Consider the following 22,876-nt stretch of genomic DNA (forward strand, 5'->3'; position numbering starts at 1 on the left):
AGTATCCAGTAAAAATTATTAATTTTGTTTTTTCTCTTATACTGATTTTTCTCTTTATTTATTTTTCTCCTGTTATTTATACTTATTACATTTTTTTATGTACAAATGAGGTAAGGAAAGGGGTAACAAATTTATAATAATAATAAATTTTATCAAAGTTTTTAATAAATGATAAATATATAAAAATGGTAAAATGATAAAAAATGATAAGGAGTTTATTCCAAATCAATTTTCCAACAACAAAGCCATGATTTCATTTCTTCTTGCCTGCCCTCTGAGACGAATTCCATCTTCTTCAAGTTCTTCTGGTTCTTCATTTTTATCCTCTTCTCTTTCATAATTGATATTTTCTTCTAACTCACAATATTCGTCATTTAAATGTTTTGCAACATTGTGTAAAACAGAACATGCCACAAATACTTTTGGAATTTTTCCCAATTTTACAAGAACAAGATTCGCCAATATCGGTAACCGTTTCTTAAGTTGACCAAAAATGCGTTCAATAACAACTCTTTCTTTAGAATGTTGTTTATTGAACACTTCTTCCTGCCTGTTTCCCGCTGGTTTAAAAGTTGTTATTAACCACGGGGCAATTCCGTACCCACTGTCTCCCAAAAGGCATACCGTACCATTAAATTTAGCCATGGTTTGGCAAACACTGCTCCGTCTCCAAATGCGACTGTCATGGGAGCTACCCGGCCAAGAAGCATCAACGCTAGTGATTTTTTCAGTGGAATCGTATGTTACCTGAACGTTGTTGCTGGGATACTTCTTACGGTTTATGTAACAGTCTCCGTAGCGTGCTGGTTTATTTTTCTAAGTGCGTGCAATTCACAGACGTATTACGCTTGGCATTTTAAAGAGAAACCTACATTTTCTCTTGGCTTCATTTAACTCATGAGCATTCTGTGGAAAGTGAATCCACTCAGATGCCTTTTCATTTATTTTGTTCAGAACGTAATCGAAAGTTTTGCATACTGTAGAACGGTGAATCCCGAAGTCTTCACTGACACCGTTTTGAAATCCAGGGTCTGATAAGTGCCGCAAAAATACTTCCATCTTCTGTTGTGATTACAGAGCACCTCCTCGCTTTTCATTACTTTCTTCCAAAAAAAGTTCGTCAAAAATTCAACTGATTCTTTTGTAAAAGGAATTAGTTCTTCATATCTTCTTCGACTCAATGCTCGCCTTTCTTTGTAAGTTTTTGGTTGACAAAGGCAGCCATACCAAGTATAAAAAATTAAATGAAAGTTTGACAAGGTTACTAAATAGCTACCAGTAAATACTTGAATACTCTTCCGAACTTAGGATTTTATTCACTCGTTTTAAGTAAAGTCTGACCGGAATCAGTAATTGCGTGTAGTTATAAGTAAACGCTTGATAAGTAAAGGTTATTCACTTCCCTGTTTTACAAGTAAAGAGAATACTTGTCAAGTATTTGGTTTCCCATTGTTTATTCACAGAACTGCAAGTAAACACTTGTATAATTGCAAGTAAAAGTAAGTACTGGTTTTTATTCACTTCACTAAGTGATTTATTTTTACTACTTGTTGCGTTGTTTTCATGTAAGGCTTTGTCATTTAGTCATTTAAATGTTTAATATTTCAATACAGTTAAAGGGAGTGAAAGATCTTTAAGAAGAATATTATGCAAAATGAGATTTAGATAGAAAAACAGAAGACAACCTGAAAATACTAATAGAATGGCATGACATTAAAATGCAAAGTATGAAATTTCTACAAATTTCCCTGTTTCACGAAGAAGGAAGACCAATTGTATACACAGATGAAATCTACATTCACAGTAGTCATGTAACACCAAAATCATGGGTAGACACAACAAACCTTCATAAGGACTGAAAACACCAGTATCCAAGGGCTCACTATTAATAATTGTTCATGCCAGCTGTAATAAAGGATTCATTAACAATGCTTCACTTATATAGTAAAATAAGAAATGATATTATCACAAATTGATGGATTCCGAAAGTGTACTCCCAACTTGCCACCTTGTTCGGTCATTTTACTAGATAACGGATCGTATCACAACATTCTGCTACAAAAGTAGCCAAATTCTAACTCTTTAAAAAGCGATATGATAAAATGGTTAACCGAATAATGAATTAACTGTTCTCCTGCTATGACAAATGTTGAATTATATGATATAAAATTACACAAAGAAAATCAAAAGAAACTTCTAATAGATGACATTTTTGAAAATTATGGTCACACAGTTTTACAGTCGCCACCTTGTCACTCTGACATAAATGCCATTAAAATGATTTATAGTCAAGTGAAAGGGCAAGTAGCTAAAAGAAATACAACTTTTAACATGGACGTATACTTAAGTTAGCTGAAGAGGAATTTTATAAAATGTCTGAAGCCGAGTGGAGCAGTGTCTGCAAGCATGTTGTTAATATTGAAAAAAAAAATACATTGAAGATGAACATTTATATGATGTGCATATTGACAATATTGTGAATTCAGAATCAGACATGAGCTGTTTAGAATCTACCGACAATAGCGACTTCAAAATTTGCAAGTATAGCAATAAAGTGAGTAGAAAAAATAATTATTTAAAGTAATTTAAAATAATAATATTAATTGGGATACTAAACTAGTTTTAATTAAATAGCATCAGATGTATTTTTGGTTATAATATCAATCTATAATAAACAGACAATGTTTTCAGTTGGCATAGTACCATGCCAAATGTTTGCTGAATGCTAGTAGTTTTTTGTGCCAACTTACGTGCCGATACTTATACCGAAACAGTTGTGATTTTTTAAATAATTTTGTAAAAATCAAATAACATATTTTTTTATTTTCTTTTGTTATGATGGATTTTCATCAAGTAACGACTTCATCCTTCAGTTGTAGTAGTTTTTGTCTTTATGTTTGTGTTTTTATTTTTTGTAATTCCATTTATTATTTTAATGGTTTTAGTAAATTGTAGTTTTTAAAACTGAATTACATGTGTAATTTTTGAATATATTATTTTTGATAAAATTAGTTTTTGTTTATTTTACAGCCTTTGTTTTACGATGTAATCAGTTTTTAACAATGCTACCTAAAGTCATCATTGTTTCAATTTACTCATGTGTATTAACAAATTACCATTGGTTTTTATACTTTAACTATTAGTTATCGACATTAATTAACTTATTAAAAATATTAGTATTTTTATATCTGTTAGTTTTTCGTGTAATTAACAACTTGTTGTTTTGTAGAATGTACTGTTCTAATTTACACAGTCATCATCATTTTATGTGTTTATTTGTTCCCCACAGTCATGAATAATGCATTGTATTTTATGTTAGTTACATTTGCATTAATTAATCTTGTTTATTTCAGTTGTTACACTTTAGTCTCTGGTGGTTGACTTATAACTTGATTGAGAAATCTGATCTGTTGTTAAAAATAATTTTATTATGCACATTGTTAGCATGCTATATAAGTTTCAGTTTTAGCCCACAAACTGATAAAGTGTATGTATTTTAAATAGTTACAAACACTTTTTCAAACTATGGAGTTGAATTAAATTTATTATTTTGCATTTCTTCAGAAATAAATTGCATGCTGTAAGTTTCTGAACGTAGCTGTTGACAGGTAACACACGTACATACTACATATACTTTTTTCTTTTTAAATATGTTATTAAAAAAATAGATTTTTTTTGATAATTTACTGTTAGAGATTCCTCATTATGATTGTTAATAATCTATAGTGAATGAAAAAGAGAAAACTTGGAAAAAAGTTATAATTTATTATTTTTTTAATACAGTTCATCCTCAGTGGCACATATACACATTTATTTAAAAAAAAAAAATTCTATAACATTTATGAATTACTTTTTTTTTTATAACTTATTAACATAAAGAATTTGAGACTAAATTTAAATGTAATAGTTTTAAAAATTAAAGTGAATGTTGAAATCAGAATAAAAAAACACTTTGTAAATAAAAAATATAAATAAATGTTATCTGAAAAAGTCAAATTTCATTAATGAGATTCACATTATAACAAAGTTCAAATATTAGTTTTCTAAATTAAATTGAATTAAAAATAATTAGAGGGCGGACTTACAGATGACAAGGACTAGTATTCCCTGCTTCACACATGCGAATATGAAATCTCTAATGAGTTTAGTCGGGTTAGGAAGAAGGGTTGGTATTAAAGTAGGATGTTCAAAATGTAAGATAAACTATAATGTATACTTTTATTAGGCTTACTTTGCAGTATTCAATCAGTGATGTATATATCATTCAAATGTAATAAATTCTAGTATCAATAACCCAAAGGATGCAAGCATCACCATTGGTAGACATTCTTTTTATTAATAAAAATGACTCATTTATTTGTTATAACATGTTGCTTTTTCTACAAAAACAATGAAACAAATTCTGACCCTGATGCTAGCATGTGGGAGCATCTAACAGCAACTGTCAGTCAGGTTACCACTGGAGGGAGTTAACAGTGTGTACACATTAATAAATAAATCTAAAAAAAATTGTGAACACATAAAAAGTATATGTAAAGATTGTAGAATTTTATTGTTATTAATGTAATTAATACATTTTATTAATTAACTTTTGATTTATTAATTTAACAGGTTCTGTAACATACCACTTGTTTAATTTAAGAAACACTATAAATTTATTGTTTCTGTTTATTTTTATCAGGAGGTTCAACGGCTGGAGCACGAATGCCAAGCAAAGAATGCACTTGTAAATGCCCAATTCATAGGCCTCTCTATAAGAATAAAATGACTGAAAGTGCTACTACAGTTAAGAGTCATCAACGTAGCACTGATGAAGAGGTAACTGAATCACATTTTGTAGTCCATTTTACTTTTTCATGGGATTATTTAAATTCTATATGTAAGGGTCACTGTATAAAAAATAATAAGTTTTCCACTATACTGAAAAACTGGAAATGATTTTGGACATAATTAATTATTTTCCTGAACAGAACCTAACACCTAGAAATATAATCCAGATTAAAATATTTTTTAATTGATTCTAAAATTACCCCATTATCATTGACCAATTCAAATTAGTAATATCGGACTGTGATTTTTTTAATTTTTTGGTAACATCAAATTTTACATTCTGTTAATATTACAGAAGTGAAGCTTAAGCTATAAATGTTAAAGATGATACCTATATTTTAAAGATGAACTTCATGAAACCTGTAAATTGTTTTTAATAATTTTTAAGTTTATTTTGCATAATAGAATTGTTTTATATTCTGTAACCTTTTTGAGAAATTGTATTCGTATCATTTTCCTTGAGATTCTGAAGTACACTCTAGTTCTTAGGTTGATCTAATTGTATTATATATTAAAAGGTAAAAACCCCTGTTTTGATACTATAGCATATTGATAGTTACAAAGGAGAATTGTGGTAATAAGTTATGTTTTAAGAGGTAGAACTTTTAATTCAAAAAAACTGTTTTGTGCTATGCATAAAGTTTTGGTAAAACCTTTGATGATAAAAGAATTCTGATTTGAGTAAAACATAGGTGGACTGTTCAGATTAATATATTTTAATGCCTTTTTCCAGTAACAAAAGTTGGCATTTTATGTGTTCTCATAAATTTAGAAGTTGACTAATTAATTAAACATTCCCTGCGAACCTAAATCATAGATTCTATTTTTCATGTTCTAAATTTTAAAATTTGCTTCATTGGTGTTTTAATTTGTTGAAAGATATTCTTAATGAAATTTTTGAAATTTATTTAAATATATGTATATTTATATATATATATATATCCTTCTTTAATTATAGTTTGTGATCATCTATTTCAGTTTGAAAATGTAATCATCAAATGTAGTCAGTGTATCCAGTTGATGGATATGCTGAAAAATTAAATTAAAAACACATTGTTAAATTTTACCTGTTCGGGTTATTCATTGATCAGTTACTGTTCATTTCTTTTAAATAAATTTTAAGTGGTCGATTAAACATATATTTGCAACATACATATATCATTCCTCCCGATGCATATCAGCTTTACTCTTAAAAAAGTTTCTCTTTTTTTGTTTAAAGGAGCATTTTTTTTTTGTTTTTAACAATATGCTTTTTGTCATTTTCCTTTAACATCTGATGGAATGTCCCCCAAAACATTTTACATTCAACCAACTTTTCTTCAAAAAATATCTGGTCATCCTATCGGACACAATTTATATCAACTACTCAGTTAAGTCGAACTCTATTCAAACTGTTACTTTCTCTTTAACAATTGTACCTTTACATCAATTTTAGCTAGAATTTCTGCTTAAAAATTGCATGAAGGATCAATTTTATTTCATCTACATTTACGTGAGTTATTACAACACATCTCTTCTTTTACATTTTCTCTTGTCCTATTTATGACTGCAAAATATATTTATGATTTCTTAGATTTTTTGTTATTATAGTATGGAAAATTTAAAATCTTAACAGGAATTTTATCTATGCAAATTATTAGTATAATTTCATTATATTAATTTTTCTTTTCTTACTGTGTGAAAAGAAAAATTTATAATGAATAAATTAAAAATTTATACTGTATCAATAATTTATCATTATACACAGGCAGGGCTATTTTGTGTTAATGTAGTTCTGTTGTTTTTAAAACATTTTTCTTCTTATTTCTATGGTTACACTGAAACCCAAATGTAAATATTCACATAAAATCACAATTTTTCTTTAAATTCAGTAACTGCACCATTTTTTATGCAACATAACATTGTTTTTTTGTTTGTACCAGTAAGCCTTTCTGTCATTTTTCTTAAAAATCTGATGGAATTCTCAGTTAGCTCTGCCTCTTGAATGATTTAAAATTTCTTCGTTTTCAGTATAAAAATGATTGTTTTGTAAATATTACATCTTATCATTTAAAAATAGCATAAGGAAAATTACGATTCAACATACAGAGCTCTAAGCACTTATAGAAATACCAGATTAGTGTTTGTGTGCGTATATGTGTGGGGTTACTTTCATCCATTCCTTTCATCATTAAATGGCTGTTCTTGTTCCTATTTGGCTGGTGTCGAATCACTTGAATAGATAGGAAATATTGGTATGTAATCATTCAGCAATAACTTTCTTATTATAAATATTAGTGAATAATATAATTCACAGTTAATAATGAATTAGAATTATACATGGTGTCTATTATAATTGGACTATCATTGCTTTTTCTGAAATTAAAAGGCAAACTTTCCTTTAATTTAATTATTTATGTCCAAAATCATTTCCAGTTTTTCAGTATGGCGGAAAATTTATTATTTTTTATACAGTAACCCTTACATATAGAATTTAAACAAAAAAAAGTGTTTATATAATATTTTTAATTTTCATTATTTCTTCCTTCTAATTTGTATTATTTTATAATAAAATTGTTAACAAAAAGTTAATGGTCACTAAGCAAGTAACAGTCATTATTTAATCGTAATCCGTTAATAACTTCTTTTATAGAATATGTTTGTTATACGCATATAAAAAGTAAATATAGTGATAAATACCAGTACATAATAATTTTTAGAACAGAATATAACGATAATTTAATAATAATTAATTATTATAATTATAGCCTTGTTGATAACTGATTTTTGAGAATTTTGAATGTTTTACTCAGATCCCTGCCTATCATTTAGATTCATAATTTTACCAAATTGAATACTGGCATTCATAGCTAAGGACTTTTACAATGATGGTTTCACATTACTGCAATGTATTTTACATTAGAGATAAATTAATCTTTACTCATTTGGCATTAGTTGGCAGTTTTAATGAGAATTTTTTGTTATAAGTTTTTTGTTACTTCATTAATTTTTACGGTCTTACTTTTATTACAATCATTATCCTGTATCATTTTTACAACTGTTTTTTTTAAAAATCAGTTTTGAAATTTCTTTTTATAATCTGCTCAATAAACAAAAAATACTTTTATTTTCATATTTGCTGTTGAATAAATTAATATTGCCATTTAATTATGTTGTAGATAAGTGCAATCTTTGCTTAATATTGAACTTATAATATTATGTTAAGTGAGCACTTGCTTTTTACATAGGTTAAGAAATGAACATTATCCTTTTACTAATAATATTTTTTTTTTAAATTAATAATTATATGAATTATTTTTCATTTGATTATTGTTGTGTTTATCTGTGACAGATAAGAACAAAGACAATAAATATAATGAAACGAATTGTTGCACTTGTCCATTTATTTGCTGGCTCACAGTTTACTTGTGATGGTGACAGATTCAGTAAAAATTCACTAAAAAAGAGCATGAAAGTGAATCACTGGGGGTGAGTGTTATGCTTTTTTTATACCTGATATACTTAAATTTTTAAGATTTAAAGATATAGATTTAAGAGGCATCCTTACAGAAGAATGCTTGGTAATATTAAAAATTGTATATAATTTCCGTATGTCAGAGAATAACGGTATTATTCTGAGTAATAAGTGATTATATTCAGAGGTGCACTGGTTCTGGAACATCGTTCAATTACTGCTTTTTAGGAGAAATATAAAATTCCCCTTTCTCATAAAGCTTGTTTTAACTTAAAAGTCTGGCCTATATTTTATTTTAACATAAAAAATATAACCTAAATTATAAAAATCAGACCAAATAAAAATGGTCCTTTCTTATGGATGTACAAGACTACACTTCCTTTACATTCATACATATCATTTTCAGAGTAATATTTTATGGTGGTTCCGTAGGCTAAACAGAAAAGTAAAGGCAAATGGCGACAAAATAAGTTACTAAAATCTAATTCATGAAAAAAAGTTAAACATATGACATGAAAAAATATGTTTTGGCTTCTTATCGATGTAAACATAGAAATGAATGTGCATTTTTCATAACATTGTCACGTAGCCAGCTGCTGTGGCTGTGGACTATATTCTTATGGTCTTTTATAATATAAAATCAAATGTTCTGGTGCTGGAAAATTTCTATTTATAGTGGCACTGTGGTCCCATCACTATCAGACTCTAATAAAAGAGCGTGCACGAGAGTGAATTTTCAATTCATTGTCGACCACCACCTGGAGAAGACCAAGAAGAAGAAGATGGAAGAAGACAGAAGAAATTCCCTGGCCACCTCAACGTGGGACCTCCTGGCAGATGCCAATGTTCCCGCCGAAGCAGCAGGCCTGGCCGGCCTGTCAAGGGAGTGACTGGATGCGGACGCTACCTTCCTGCTCCAGCTCGTCGGGTCTCAATTGCCCTGGTTGGTGGACTCAGCAGCAGTAGCTGGCCCAGCATGGTATCGCACAGGGAGAACCACCTTGGCCACGCCGGTGAAGGACGACCGACACTGCGGGGCTCTGGGGGCCACCACTACCACGCTGTAGTGGGGACCCAAATGCCGCTGAGGAAAAGCTTGGTCTTACTTCAATTGACAAGCCGCAACTTCCCGATTTTGCCAGAGACCAGCTTCCGGACCCAACAGCTCTTCTCAGAGCTAACGCAAAAAACAGCCAAATCAAAGCCATTTGGCGACAATATATATATATTAGCATTATATGTATTATATATATATCAGTGTGGATTGCTCATAGCAAAGTTTATATATTTTTTATTCATAAGAATTGTCTTTTTTTATAATTATTGATTTTATTTATTTTTACTGATTCCTTAATAAGTTGATAAAGAAAAAATATAATAATAATAATTTATTCACATACTGTAAATAAAACTATTGAATGTGAATTAATTACAGATTTTTAGCGGATTTCCAATGAATTTGTAGAAATCGCTACTGCACCCATCAGATTTTCTAAAGGGTTGTCAGGGGAAGGAGAAACCAACTTTTCTTTACATTTTGTAGTCTCCTGAACATGATTCTGCAATGTTTATATACATAAGTATATATGTATAAGTTTTTTTCATCTGCTCTAGTGGATGTAAATCTTAACAGATTTTGTTAAAACTTGGTGGGGTGCTGTAAACCTACTGGGAATAGAGCCCTATTGATCTTCAAGCAAATCAGTTAGCAGGAACTGGAATTAGAGCCTAAAAATGGGGTTTTTGGGTACATTTTCAGCTTTTTTTCATTCTACTGGGCTCAACTTTTTAACAGATTTTGATGAAACTTGGTAGGATAATATAAACCTAGTAGAAATAAAACCCTATTGATTTTCAAGCAAATCGGTTCACAGACACTAGAGTTGGGGCAAAAAATATGGTTTTTACATAGTACCTTGCAATATTATAAAACAACATAATACTAACATAACATAAAATATAAAAAAAAAATAAATTGGAAGCTAGCTAAAATTGAGAGCAATACTATTTTCAAAAATCATTTCAGCAGTGTAACATCCTTACTTTCTCAACTAGAACGGGAAATCCACCCTTCTTACACATTTACTGTGATGCTTTTTTACACAACTGTCCAAAAAGGAGTGTAATGTTTTTAGGGTGTATGTTTGTTCCACTGTAGCAGCCCAATGGCTGAACCGATTTAGATGTATGACTTCGTGTTGGAATCCTTACATTACGGGGAGTGTCATAGGCTTTATAAAATGTATATATGTATGCTTAATTGTAACTACAAAGTCAAAAAAAGATCATATGTACAATTCTAAATGGATAATGTATAGTATTTTCAATATAAATTTATTTGTATCAAAAATAATTGTGTTTTAAGATCTGCTACGATACTGAATGAATGAATTAGGTAGTAAAATGTTTATACATGTTTAAATAAAATTTAAAAAAAATTATCCTATAGTTTGTAAAAATACTATATATAAAATTGTCACCCACACACTCTTTAATTACCCTGTATTAAAGAGCAGTGTTCTTATTTATGACAGTTGTGTTTTTTAATATTTATCTCTTGTTTCTTTATGTTGGTGATTTTTGGACATTGTGTTAGTTATTTTGCCATGCAATGGAAGTACCATACAGTAAGATATATTCCATTTGAGAGACCTTTACGTTACATCCCAGTATCTTCATCTTCTTCTAATACCTCCCTAATGCCGAATAAAATAATTGTTCAAAGTTTATGTGAGTGAGTTTATTATATCTGATACTAAAAGTGATGAGTATTAACAGTTTATGCAACATTTCAGGTTTACTAATTTTAGTTTCATGTAACCTTTAGCATATTAACTTGTTTGAATTTTATAAATTTGTAATAACAATATTTCTAGTTATGATTTCAGACATGCTTACACTTTTTCATTGGCAGCATATATTTCTATATGTGAAATGAATTAGCTAATTGTTTCATAATGTATTAAATTGCTGTAATAAATGCATTTCTTGTTCTTTTCTTTCTTCTATAAACAAAAAACCTGAAATTTAAAAAAAATGATTTTCATACTAGTTATATTAAAGATAGTAGTATAATGCTATGCATTCTATGTAGATATAAGGAGGATCAAGGTACTAAAATTTCTTACTGTTTAATTTAGAAAAAGATTTGCTATTATGTGACAAAAATAAAAAAGTAAACACTTTTACTTCATTAACATAAAGTTATGTTTAACTATTATTATTCCAGTTTAATTTAAAAATCATTATACAGACTTCTGCTGTACTTTACAGAAGTTACATAGATTCTTCAAAATGGATCTCCGATTGATTGTTGAAAATGTAAACCAGTTGTCTTAACAACATGGCGCAATCACTGTAGTCGCCAGCAGTCTATAGTCTTTAGATGAATAATTATTTAAATTAATGATAGATTAAGCATTAAACCTGTAATTATAGCTTTACAGTAACTCAGGTGCATTTCATGATAAGTTTTTCTTTTCAAGCAGAAATCATCACCCCCTGATAGGGAGTCTTATTCTTTAAGACTTTGGGAATTGACGTCCCCACAGCCCTAGCCTCTGCAGCTTTTCTTCCTACTACACCCAGAGCTGCAGAACACTTTACACTATATACATACACTACACCAAGAACATTACGCAAATTACAACATATATCCTTACCCAACTACACAACAACATTCTTCTCTTTCTATTTCCTCTTTCACTTATACTCGGTGGCGTTGAACACCTTACTTAACACCTTACAAAATAGAATCGTAACCCAAGCTGGACCATCATGCCAATGGGTGAATGGCTGTATGTAGTGAGTCTCGAACGATGTCCTCTGGGCACCTGAGCAAACCCAGTTGTATTTAGCTCTAGCTCCAGTATGCATACACTCTGCTGGAGTGGTCAGTTATATTACCGGTAATTGTGGGACCAAAATTCAAAGTCCACAAAAAAATTCTATGATTTGGAGTTGGTGGTCCATCTGAAAAAACCACCAAAATTAATCTTGTGAAGAGGCCTCATTCAGCTTTGTATGATGAGGATAATAGTCATGCAGAAGATAGTGCATTAAATTCTGATACATTAAGTCTTAAATATAAAAATATTCTATTAATTGTTTTCCAAAATAATCAGGAAGGTGGCTCCCTCCATAAGGTCTTGTCTTTCTTGATAAACAAGGTTATAACAGGTTCAAGTGGTTCCCCGAAGAACATCAGAAAATTGCGAGACAGATAGATTCTGATTGAAACATTTAATAATGAACAAAGTCAATCTATCCTATGTCTCCATAATATTAATATAAATATAAGTGTGGAATGTCAGAAAACTCTAAATACAAGCCAGGGAGTAATTTTTTTGCTGAGACCTTTTGGAAGTGGATGTCACAAATAGCTGATAGGCTTCATCCCAAAGATGTTGTAGAAAATGACCGTATAATGAAATGGCAGAGTGGAATGGAAGAACCAACACCTTCTCTTATCTTGACTTTCAACCTTCCAGTACCACTGGAAAAAATAAAATTTTGTTATCTTTCGGTTCAAGTACACCTTTCATTTCCAACCCATGATGATATTTCAAATGCCAAGGATATGGTCACTACAACATCTTGCTCGATCTGCTAAGGAAGGCCACAATGACACTAACTGCCAAGAAGATGAAAAATGTGTGAACTGCAGTGGTTCACATACAGCTTGCTCCTGAGATTGCCCAACTTTTAAAGAAGAAAAGGCAATTCTCAGAATCTCTACCGAGCAGAAGCTGTCTTTATTGGCTGCATGAGGAAAAATATAAAAAGACAATTAACTCCCAGAACCTAGTTAAACCAGATGTATCTTTTGTCACCTCTACATCAAAACAACCTCTTACAAATTCAGGTAATCAGTAGTGCAGATGCTGCAGTGAGTTAAAAAAAAACTTGTTCAGATGTTAACTAATCAACCCACCAGGTTGGCCTAGTGCTGAATGCGTCTTCGCAAATCAGCTGATTTGGAAGTCAAGAGTTCTAGCGTTCAAGTCCTAGTAAAGTCAGTTATTTTTACTAGATTGTGGATACCGGTGTTCTGTGGTGGTTGGGTTTCAATTAACCACACATCTCAGAAATGGTCAAACTGAGACTGTACAAGACTACACTTCATTTACACTCATACATATCATCCTCTGAAGTATTATCTGAAAGGTAATTACCAGAGGCTAAACAGGAAAAGAAAAGAAAGATGTTATCTAATCATGTTGCTTCACTTATAGCCACTATTTCAGAGCTGACTATGACGAACAAAAGGTCGTGTCACAGTTAGTGCAGCCAACAATGGGATCCCTCTAAAAGTTCATCCCCAAAGCTTTACCTGTATGGGCAGAAGTAGACACAGCTGGTGATAAGCCATCTAATGAGCTCCCTGGTAAGGAAACCCACACAACTATCCCCTCTGGGATGTCATCTGCGACTTCACATTCTTTAAAATCTTTTCCTCTATCACCTTGTTTACTGGAGGATGTGGTTGAAGAACCACCTGACCACAGGGCATCGGAGTTCTTTAAAATCAAAAATATAAAAAAGGAAAATCAGATCACCTACAACTAATTTTTTATATATTTGCCCACAATTCTGTATCTATAACTTATGAACATTATTCAGTGGAACATCAGAGGTCTTCGGTCCAGCATTGAAGATGTTAAGAGTATTGATGCACGCAGATGAACCACTAATAATGTGCTTCCAAGAAACGCATCTTCTACAACAAAATGCAGTAACACTCAGAGGCTATTTCTGTGAGAGGTATGACCTGTCTTGTAGACAGTAGAGAGAGTGGTAGAGTTTCTATTTTTATGCTGAATGAGGGGTTTGCTACAAGGATACCACTAGCTATCCTCATTCCTGCTGTTGTTCTGAAGGTAGGTTAGGAACTGCCCTATCTCCTTGACAAGCATTTTATGCAAAGTAATGGAGAGAATGGTGAACCGCAGGCTTACATGGTATTTGGAGAGACATGGCCTTTTATCTCCAGAACAGTGTGGTTTCTGACAAGGATGATCTTCCATTGACCATTTAGTGTCATTTGAAACGGATACTCAAAACGCTTTCCTACTCCGTCAGTATCTTCTTTGATATCAGAAAGGCATACGACATGACCTAGCAATGTGGTATTCTAAACACCCTCAAAGAATGGGGAGTCAAAGGCAATATGTTTGCTTTTATTAGGGCTTTCTTAAATGACCAAACCTTCCGTGTTCGTGATTCTATAGTGGTAGCATCGTGTTGGAGAATGGAGTACCTCAAGGAAATGTATTAAGTGCCACCATATCTCATAAATGTGTGCAGCCACCTGTTTCATGTTCATTATTTGTTGATGATTTTACTGTATGTATATATATATATATATATATTACATCCCATTCAGCAGCAGAGATACTACTACAGAACACTATATCTCGCCTTGAAGCTTGGTCCAAGATTACCGGCTTCACCTTTTCACTTGAGAAAACAAAATGTGTAGTCTTTTCTCACCTGCGAGACACTTTTATTCCAGAAGTCTTTCTCAATGGAGAGCTAATTGCTATCTCTCCTGATGTCAGGTTTTTAGATTTATTTTTTGATAGCCACCTTACGTGGGTCAAACACATCAAAGAATTAAAAACAAAATGTCCCAAACTTTTAAATATGCTGTGAGTCCATAGCAACACGAATTCATGCTGATCGATCATGTTGCTTTTTTATTATTCCTTAGTTTGTTCCCGTTCAGATTATGTTTGTGTTGCTTACTCTTCAGTGTGTTATACTGTGCTTAATATGCTGGATGCTGTACTTAATGCATTCCTTGGGCTTGGTACAGATGCCTTTAGATCAAGCCCTGTCCTAAGCATTCTTGTTGACTGTGGTGAGCCATCACTTTGAGCTAGATGGGACCAGGTTTTAGCAACTTATTTTGCTGGTCTTAACACTTAGAGCGCTATTTCCATCATTTGACGGGACGGGTTACCTACCGAGAAATGCAGATCACGTCATTTGATCTGCACGTCTATTTTCACGTTATTAAATGTAACATCACATCAAAAGACAGAATCCGTTCAGTTCTGATACATATTGTGTATTTTTTAGTACATAAATTCGCTGTTGGATTGCATTTTTGTAATATCAATTTTCTTTTTATAGTTTCATTTTGAGTTGTAACCGAAAACTGATGTTATTGTGTTTGTTTACATTTTGTAAATTAGTGAGTTACCATGTTTGTTTACGTTTTGATATAAAAGTTACAATGGCTAATAGTGCTTATGATAATACAAGTGATGTTTTTTATGATCTTCAAAGTGATGATGAAGATATTCCTTTTGATGATGATGTGGATTTTGTAAATGAAGATGGCAGTAATAGTACAGGTAAGAAAATTTTTGTAAATAACCTAAATTAATTTTGTTTTTCAGGTTGTTGTTAGTAAACTTTTCTTTTACATATTATTTCCTTTTAATATGAATTATTTTGTTTCCATTACATTTTCTGTAAATAACATGTTAAAGCTTAGGCCATGCTGTAGAAAAAAAAGCAAAACTAGGTACATGTAAAAAAATAACCTGCATCTGTTTGCCATTCATTTGAATTGTTTTGTTTTCATTCATAAAAATATTATTATCTTATTTTTACATATTATTGCCAGAAAAATACTATAGCCCTTATTCATAAAGTTTTATTGCCTTATGTTTATTATTTTTTTTTTTTTTTACAGATTCTGAAGAAAGTGAAGTTAATCAGAACAAGACACAAGTTGTTGGAAGTGATGATGATTGGACAATTATAGATAAGATACCTAATATTGATATTTTTTGTTGTGATAATGGAATGACTGATGTTCCGGAGTTGGACAGTAAGAGTTCTGTTTTGGAATTTTTTTGTTATTATATTGATAATAACTTGCTTCATCTTTTGAAGCAAGAAACTAACCTCTGCATAGCAGAAACTAAGGCAGTTAAATTCCGCAGAAAAATTATCACCTGGCTGTGAGATGAATAGATGGAAGACAGTCACTATAGCTGAAATAAATAAATTTCTATCTATACTATTGCATATGTCCATCGATAGAAAGCCAAAGATATCTGACCACTGGACCAAAAATCCTGTGATATCGTGCAATTATTGCTGTAATCTTTTGAGTAGGGACTGATTTTTATTGATTATGGGTAATTTTCACATAAACAATAATAGTACTTCTGTGCCTAAAGGTGAGCCGGGCCATGATTCTTTACCTAAAGCTCATCCATTACTTGCATTAAAGAAAAAATTCAAAAAGCTTACCTTCCCAGAGAAAATATAACCATAGATGAAGTTATGTGTAAATTTTGCAGTATGCTGTACTTTGAACAGTACATGGCCAAAAAGCCCAGCAAATATGGCATCAAACTGTTTATGTTAACAGAGTCTGCTAGTGGTTATATTTGGAATTTTAATGTGTACAATGGACAAAGTAATACCATAGTTGATTTGACTAAAAATCTGCTTCGCTCTTTGGCAAGTATTGGACGCACTTTATACACTGATAGATTTTACATTAGCCCAGTATTAGCTTGAGAGCTAGAAAAGCTAAAAACTGGTTTAGTGGACACAAAAATAAAAAACCGAAAAGGCATACCAGTTGCCGTGAAACAAAAAACTAGGCTGCCGTGTGGACAAGTGTTTCGTAGGAAAGACAATATTCTTTCATTATGCTGGAAAGATAAGAGTGATGTGTTCATGATTTCTGTGAGACATAAGGCTGGTATGCTTACATAAAAAGACAGGTTTGGAAGAGAGGTAACCAAACCTGCTTGTGTAATTGGTTATAATAAAAATAAGTTTGGGGTTGATTTATCGGACCAGAGGATGTCATATGGGGCTTATGAACATAGGTCCATCAAGTGGTGGCAGAAACTGGCCTTCCATATGATTCTAATGTCTTTAGTTAATTTTTGTATAACCATGTAACTGTGAAAAAAGCTTAGTACAAGCCAGTTCATAAAGAATTTTTGCTTGGAACTTTGTATTTCCGAAGAAGAACCAAGTTGGCCAAGCACATCTTGAACTTAGTTGAATAGACCTGCTACAGGAAAATACTTTTTAGAAAAAATTCCTGTACCTCCAGGAAAAAAATGTCAAAGAATGTGCAAAATCTGCTCTGAAAAGGGGATAAAAGAATGGGAAAGCAACCAGAAAAGACACATTACATATCATTGCTGTGAATATAAAGTGGCGTTATGCAAACAACCTTGTTTCAAACTGTTTCATTCAATAAAAATTTATCTGTAATTGTATTTTTGTTTTCCAAACTAAGTTAGTATATTTTACTGATAGCGTAGTTTTAAAATAAAGAAATAAGCATTAGTGTCTGTGAAAGTGAAATTGTAAAGAAAGTGAGCTGCATGCCTTAAAAATTCCTTTTTCATAATAAAAACATGCTTTGGAAAATACATTATATCTTTTTATTCATGGTATTACAACTGCATACTATATATACTATAATACGAAAGGTAAAGTCGATAGATGGGTGGAATATATTGAAGAGTTATACGGAGGAAATGAATTAGAAAATGGTGTTATAGAGGAAGAAGAGGAAGTTGAGGAGGATGAAATGGGAGAAACAATACTGAGATCTGAATTTAAGAGAGCATTAAAAGATTTAAATGGCAGAAAGGCTCCTGGAATAGACGGAATACCTGTAGAATTACTGCGCAGTGCAGGTGAGGAAGCGATTGATAGATTATACAAACTGGTGTGTAATATTTATGAAAAAGGGGAATTTCCGTCAGACTTCAAAAAAAGTGTTATAGTTACGATACCAAAGAAAGCAAGGGCAGATAAATGTGAAGAATACAGAACAATTAGTTTAACTAGTCATGCATCAAAAATCTTAACTAGAATTTTATACAGAAGAATTGAGAGGGGAGTGGAAGAAGTGTTAGGAGAAGACCAATTTGGTTTCAGGAAAAGTATAGGGACAAGGGAAGCAATTTTAGGCCTCAGATTAATAGTAGAAGGAAGATTAAAGAAAAACAAACCAACATACTTGGCGTTTATAGACCTAGAAAAGGCTTTCGATAACGTAGATTGGAATAAAATGTTCAGCATTTTAAAAAAATTAGGGTTCAAACACAGAGATAGAAGAACAATTGCTAACATGTACAGGAACCAAACAGCAACAATAACAATTGAAGAACATAAGAAAGAAGCCCTAATAAGAAAGGGAGTCCGACAAGGATGTTCCCTATCTCCGTTACTTTTTAATCTTTACATGGAACTAGCAGTTAATGATATTAAAGAACAATTTAGATTCGGAGTAACAGTACAAGGTGAAAAGATAAAGATGCTACGATTTGCTGATGATATAGTAATTCTAGCCGAGAGTAAAAAGGATTTAGAAGAAACAATGAATGGCATAGATGAAGTCCTACGCAAGAACTATCGCATGAAAATAAACAAGAACAAAACAAAAGTAATGAAATGTAGTAGAAATAACAAAGATGGACCCCTGAATGTGAAAATAGGAGGAGAAAAGATTATGGAGGTAGAAGAATTTTGTTATTTGGGAAGTAAAATTACTAAAGATGGACGAAGCAGGAGCGATATAAAATGCCGAATAGCACAAGCTAAACGAGCCTTCAGTAAGAAATATAATTTGTTTACATCAAAAATGAATTTAAATGTCAGGAAAAGATTTTTGAAAGTGTATGTTTGGAGTGTCGCTTTATATGGAAGTGAAACTTGGACAATCGGAGTATCTGAGAAGAAAAGATTAGAAGCTTTTGAAATGTGGTGCTATAGGAGAATGTTAAAAATCAGATGGGTGGATAAAGTGACAAATGAAGAGGTATTGCGGCAAATAGATGAAGAAAGAAGCATTTGGAAGAATATAGTTAAAAGAAGAGACAGACTTATAGGCCACATACTAAGGCATCCTGGAATAGTCGCTTTAATATTGGAAGGACAGGTAGAAGGGAAAAATTGTGTAGGCAGGCCACGTTTGGAGTATGTAAAACAAATTGTTGGGGATGTAGGATGTAGAGGGTATACTGAAATGAAACGACTAGCACTAGATAGGGAATCTTGGAGAGCTGCATCAAACCAGTCAAATGACTGAAGACAAAAAAAAAAAAAAAACTATATATACCATCTAAAACTAGAAGTTGTAAGGATTCCAGTTATGTAACTACCAATTATATATCTTTTTAAGAGTTAATTTGACAAAATTTCAAATATTGACAAAAATTGCTAGCATTCTATAAACAAGCTCCTTTTTATGCCCTAGCACTCTAAAGTGTTAAAAGACAGCCAAATCACCCAGCTACTGGCACAGTCCTTGGGAATCATAATTTACGAAGGTATGAGGACCATCCACATTATACTGCACCTGTAGGTGTTCGTACCCAATGTTTACTGCACCTTATAAATGTTGACACACCTATTTTTCCAACGTATCTGTGTTCATATCCTTCGTGGGGAATCAACCTTATAAATTTTATGTTTGACCTCACAATATACAATAAAGAATCAACACCAGCTACTGTCTTTCAGCAAATGTTTCATCGTATTCTCTACAAGATAAGCCCAGATGTAGTAGTATACACAGATGGATTGAAACAGAACGATACCATTGGATGCGCTTTTATTGTTAATGACAGACCCTATATGTTTATGTTTATATTATACCTGATATTTTGAGTGTCTTTACTGCTGAACTATACACTATAAATAAGGCTTTGAATATCATCAACCCTAAGTAACATCACATCTTTATTTGTAGTGACTCGTCTAGTGCCCTCCAAGCCTTAGAAAATTTTTATTCCAGACATCCTATCATCACTGAAATTTACAATGCAATTGCCCAGTTGAACCATCACAACACACAAGTGAGTTTCTGCTGGATTTCTAGCCATGTGGGGATTCTGGATAATGAACATGCAGATTCCGCTGCTAAAGCCTTTTGGCTGCTAAGGTCAACCATCTTTCACTACTCATCCCAACTTTATTAACTGTGTAAAGCTCAATCTTCGCACAAAGTGGCAAGATGACTGGATTGCTACAGTAGACAACAGACTTCAACATATCAAAGAAATTGTGTTGCCATGGGACTCCTCCCACGGGAAAATTCACAGAGAGGAAGTGATCCTCTGCCAGTTGCAGATAGGACATATTAGAGCTACTCACGGGTATTTGATGCCAGCAGTAAATGCACCAGTATGTATATGATGTAACTGCCACATCCTTGCGGATTGCATACGTTATGCAGTCTTGCATCGTAAATTAAAATTTCCCAGTATCATTTGTCAAATCCTGGACCATGGCAAAGAAGTTTTAGATCGGGTGTATTTATTTTTTTGACATATTAGTATTTTACATAGCATTTAATGTTGTTGTTGTTGTTATAATTGGTATAAATTTCATGTTAAATCTTTATTCTCTCAGTTATCCAAGAATGAGCCCTTTACACTCCTCTCAAACTTCGTTAAATTTATTTTAATTTTATTTTTTTATATATATATATATATATATATATATATATATACACATACGTACACGAGGGTAAATCACATATAAACGGGATTTTTGTTTCTGAGCATCTACAGTTGATAGGACTGGGCCTGCGCTTCTGGTATGCTTGGATGGGGTCATTAGGGGTGGGGAAGCCGGCCATTCCACACTCCCAAACAATTCGTCAGTAACACTCATGATGTTGTAGCAACAGGTGCACCCCTCCACTGCAATGCATAATTATAAAATTTCTTGCTCCTAAAGGAGTTCAAATTTTCTGGAGATTACTGCACAGTTTGGGGATCAAATATTGTCAAGGACTTGTGTGTTTGCCTGTCATAAAGAGTTCAAGGAAAGATGAGAAGGAGTGGAAAACCAGGAACACGATCTCCATCCTCAGACCAGCATTACAGATGAAAATATTCACGTGGTTTGAGACATTCTTTAAGACAGTCGACGGGTGAGAATATCCAAAATTGCAGAACAGGTTAAAATAAGTTATGGGAGCTGTCAAGCAATCATCACAAATGACCTACAGTTCTGTAAAGTGTGTGCCAGATGGCTCCCTCGCCATTTGACTGCAGATCAGAAGTTGAGAAATTTGGAGGTCTGTCAGAGGCTACAGCAAGGTTTGTGAAAGAAGGTGATGCATTTTTGGCCAGTACGGAGTGGTGTTGGAAAGGGGAGGCAGCCCCAGTGAAATCCAAGACTTGACTGTCAGCTGGCAAGGTTCTTTCAACTTTTTTTTTTGACTGGCGAGGCATTTTGCTCATTGATATTTTGCGTGAGCGCTGCTCAATTGATGCTGCTTACTACTGCAAGCTGTTGAACAAGGTGAGGGCTGCATATCGCCATAAAAGATGAAACCAACCAATTCGAGAGGCCATCCTCCTCCACACCAGGCTCCATACTGCAGCTCTAATGATCTCAAAACTAGAATAAATGCACCGTACTCAACTTGACTATTCTCCCTACAGCCCGGACCTATTGCCCTGTGATTTTCATTTGTTTGGGCCACTTAAAGAAGCTCCAGGAGGACAACGATTTGAAGATGACGGGCGTGGAGGAATTTGTGTGCAATTGGCTCCTGACACAACCAGCTTCATTCTACAATGCTGCAATAAAAAACCTTCCTTCTTACTGGGAAAAATGTTTTTCTAAAACAGGAAGCTATGTAGAAAAATAAATTATATTTGCCTTATATTTATGAATAAATAAATTAAAAAAAAAAATAAAATCCCGCTTATATTTGATTTACCCTCGTGTGTGTGTGTGTGTGTGTGTGTATCTTTTTAATTATAGTTATTTTTAAGATTTTGTGTAATAGTAGTTGTAATTTTTTACTTAGCTGTGATAGTAGTTGTAAGTTTTTTTTTTGTTTTAATATTTTAGTTTAAGTTTTTTATTTGTTTTAATTTTGGTTTTTGTTATATTTTATATTTAAAATTTTTGTTTTCCAGGTATGATAATGTGAAAACCTTTCCCCCCCATAAAAAAAGAAGAAAAAGGAATTGTCAACCATTACCAAAATCTGTGATGTTGCCCTTAGCAATAATGTTATTGTTACAGTTAATTAAATGAGTGAATATGCAATTATTCACTACAAAGCTGAAAAACTTAAAAGCAGGCACTGTCATTATATTTATTAAATATTGTGAAATGTTAATCAAGTGAGATAATTCCAAAACAGTGCTGTATGCTGATGAAGGATGTTGAAAGTGTAGCTCTACTCCACAGGATTTATTTCAGCAGTTCAAACAAGAAACCTTTAACTATCCTATTCCCCAGACTTTGTGCTGGGTGACTACCATCTCTTCATGCAGTTGAATTTTTGGTTGGTTATACAAATTTTTTAAATTTGAGGAACTCATGGATAGTGTTAATTCATGGCTGGCATCCTGGCAGTGGAAATTAGAGTCTGCAGAAGCATCTTTTTTTAAGTAAAAAAAAAAAAAGAAAAAAAGCTGAATGTTTTGAAGTATTCATAATCTTTTGAAACCCAAAGGACATAAAACATACCAGAACTTAGTACTAATGATTTTCTTAAGAAGGTCATTTTCTGAGGTTAGGATATGTTTCTAGTGGTATTTATAATTCCATGTAATCTTTTCTTGT

At 32.3% G+C, this 22,876-nt stretch overlaps 2 protein-coding genes across 6 annotated transcripts in view; both read left to right on the forward strand.

The window, feature by feature from the left end:
• The window catches only part of LOC142323110 (RUN domain-containing protein 1-like), a 98,586-nt gene that overhangs the window by 33,968 nt on the left and 41,742 nt on the right, over positions 1-22,876 (forward strand). For all 5 annotated transcript variants that reach the window (XM_075362303.1, XM_075362306.1, XM_075362305.1 and 2 more), the window contains exons 8-9: positions 4,682-4,818; positions 8,162-8,298. In XM_075362303.1, coding sequence (XP_075218418.1) covers positions 4,682-4,818; positions 8,162-8,298 — 274 coding nt within the window. The remainder of the gene's footprint in view (positions 1-4,681; positions 4,819-8,161; positions 8,299-22,876) is intronic.
• Positions 15,059-22,235, forward strand: LOC142323028 (uncharacterized). Its single transcript, XM_075362123.1, has 4 exons — positions 15,059-15,146; positions 15,484-15,645; positions 15,990-16,127; positions 22,222-22,235. Exons 1-4 carry the CDS (start codon positions 15,059-15,061, stop codon positions 22,233-22,235), a joined length of 402 nt encoding a protein of 133 aa, XP_075218238.1.

The sequence above is a fragment of the Lycorma delicatula genome, chromosome 4 (genome assembly GCF_047948215.1).
Source record: "Lycorma delicatula isolate Av1 chromosome 4, ASM4794821v1, whole genome shotgun sequence".
Classification (NCBI taxonomy): Eukaryota; Metazoa; Arthropoda; class Insecta; order Hemiptera; family Fulgoridae; genus Lycorma; species Lycorma delicatula.

Coding starts and splice junctions, on each gene's coding strand:
- LOC142323028 (XM_075362123.1), top strand. CDS start 15,059: ATGCTGGATGCTGTACTTAATGCATTCCTTGGGCTTGGTACAGATGCC. Junction 15,147..15,483: donor AAGCATTCTTGTTGACTGTG/GTGAGCCATCAC, acceptor TTTGTAAATTAG/TGAGTTACCATGTTTGTTTA. Junction 15,646..15,989: donor AGATGGCAGTAATAGTACAG/GTAAGAAAATTT, acceptor TTTTTTTTACAG/ATTCTGAAGAAAGTGAAGTT.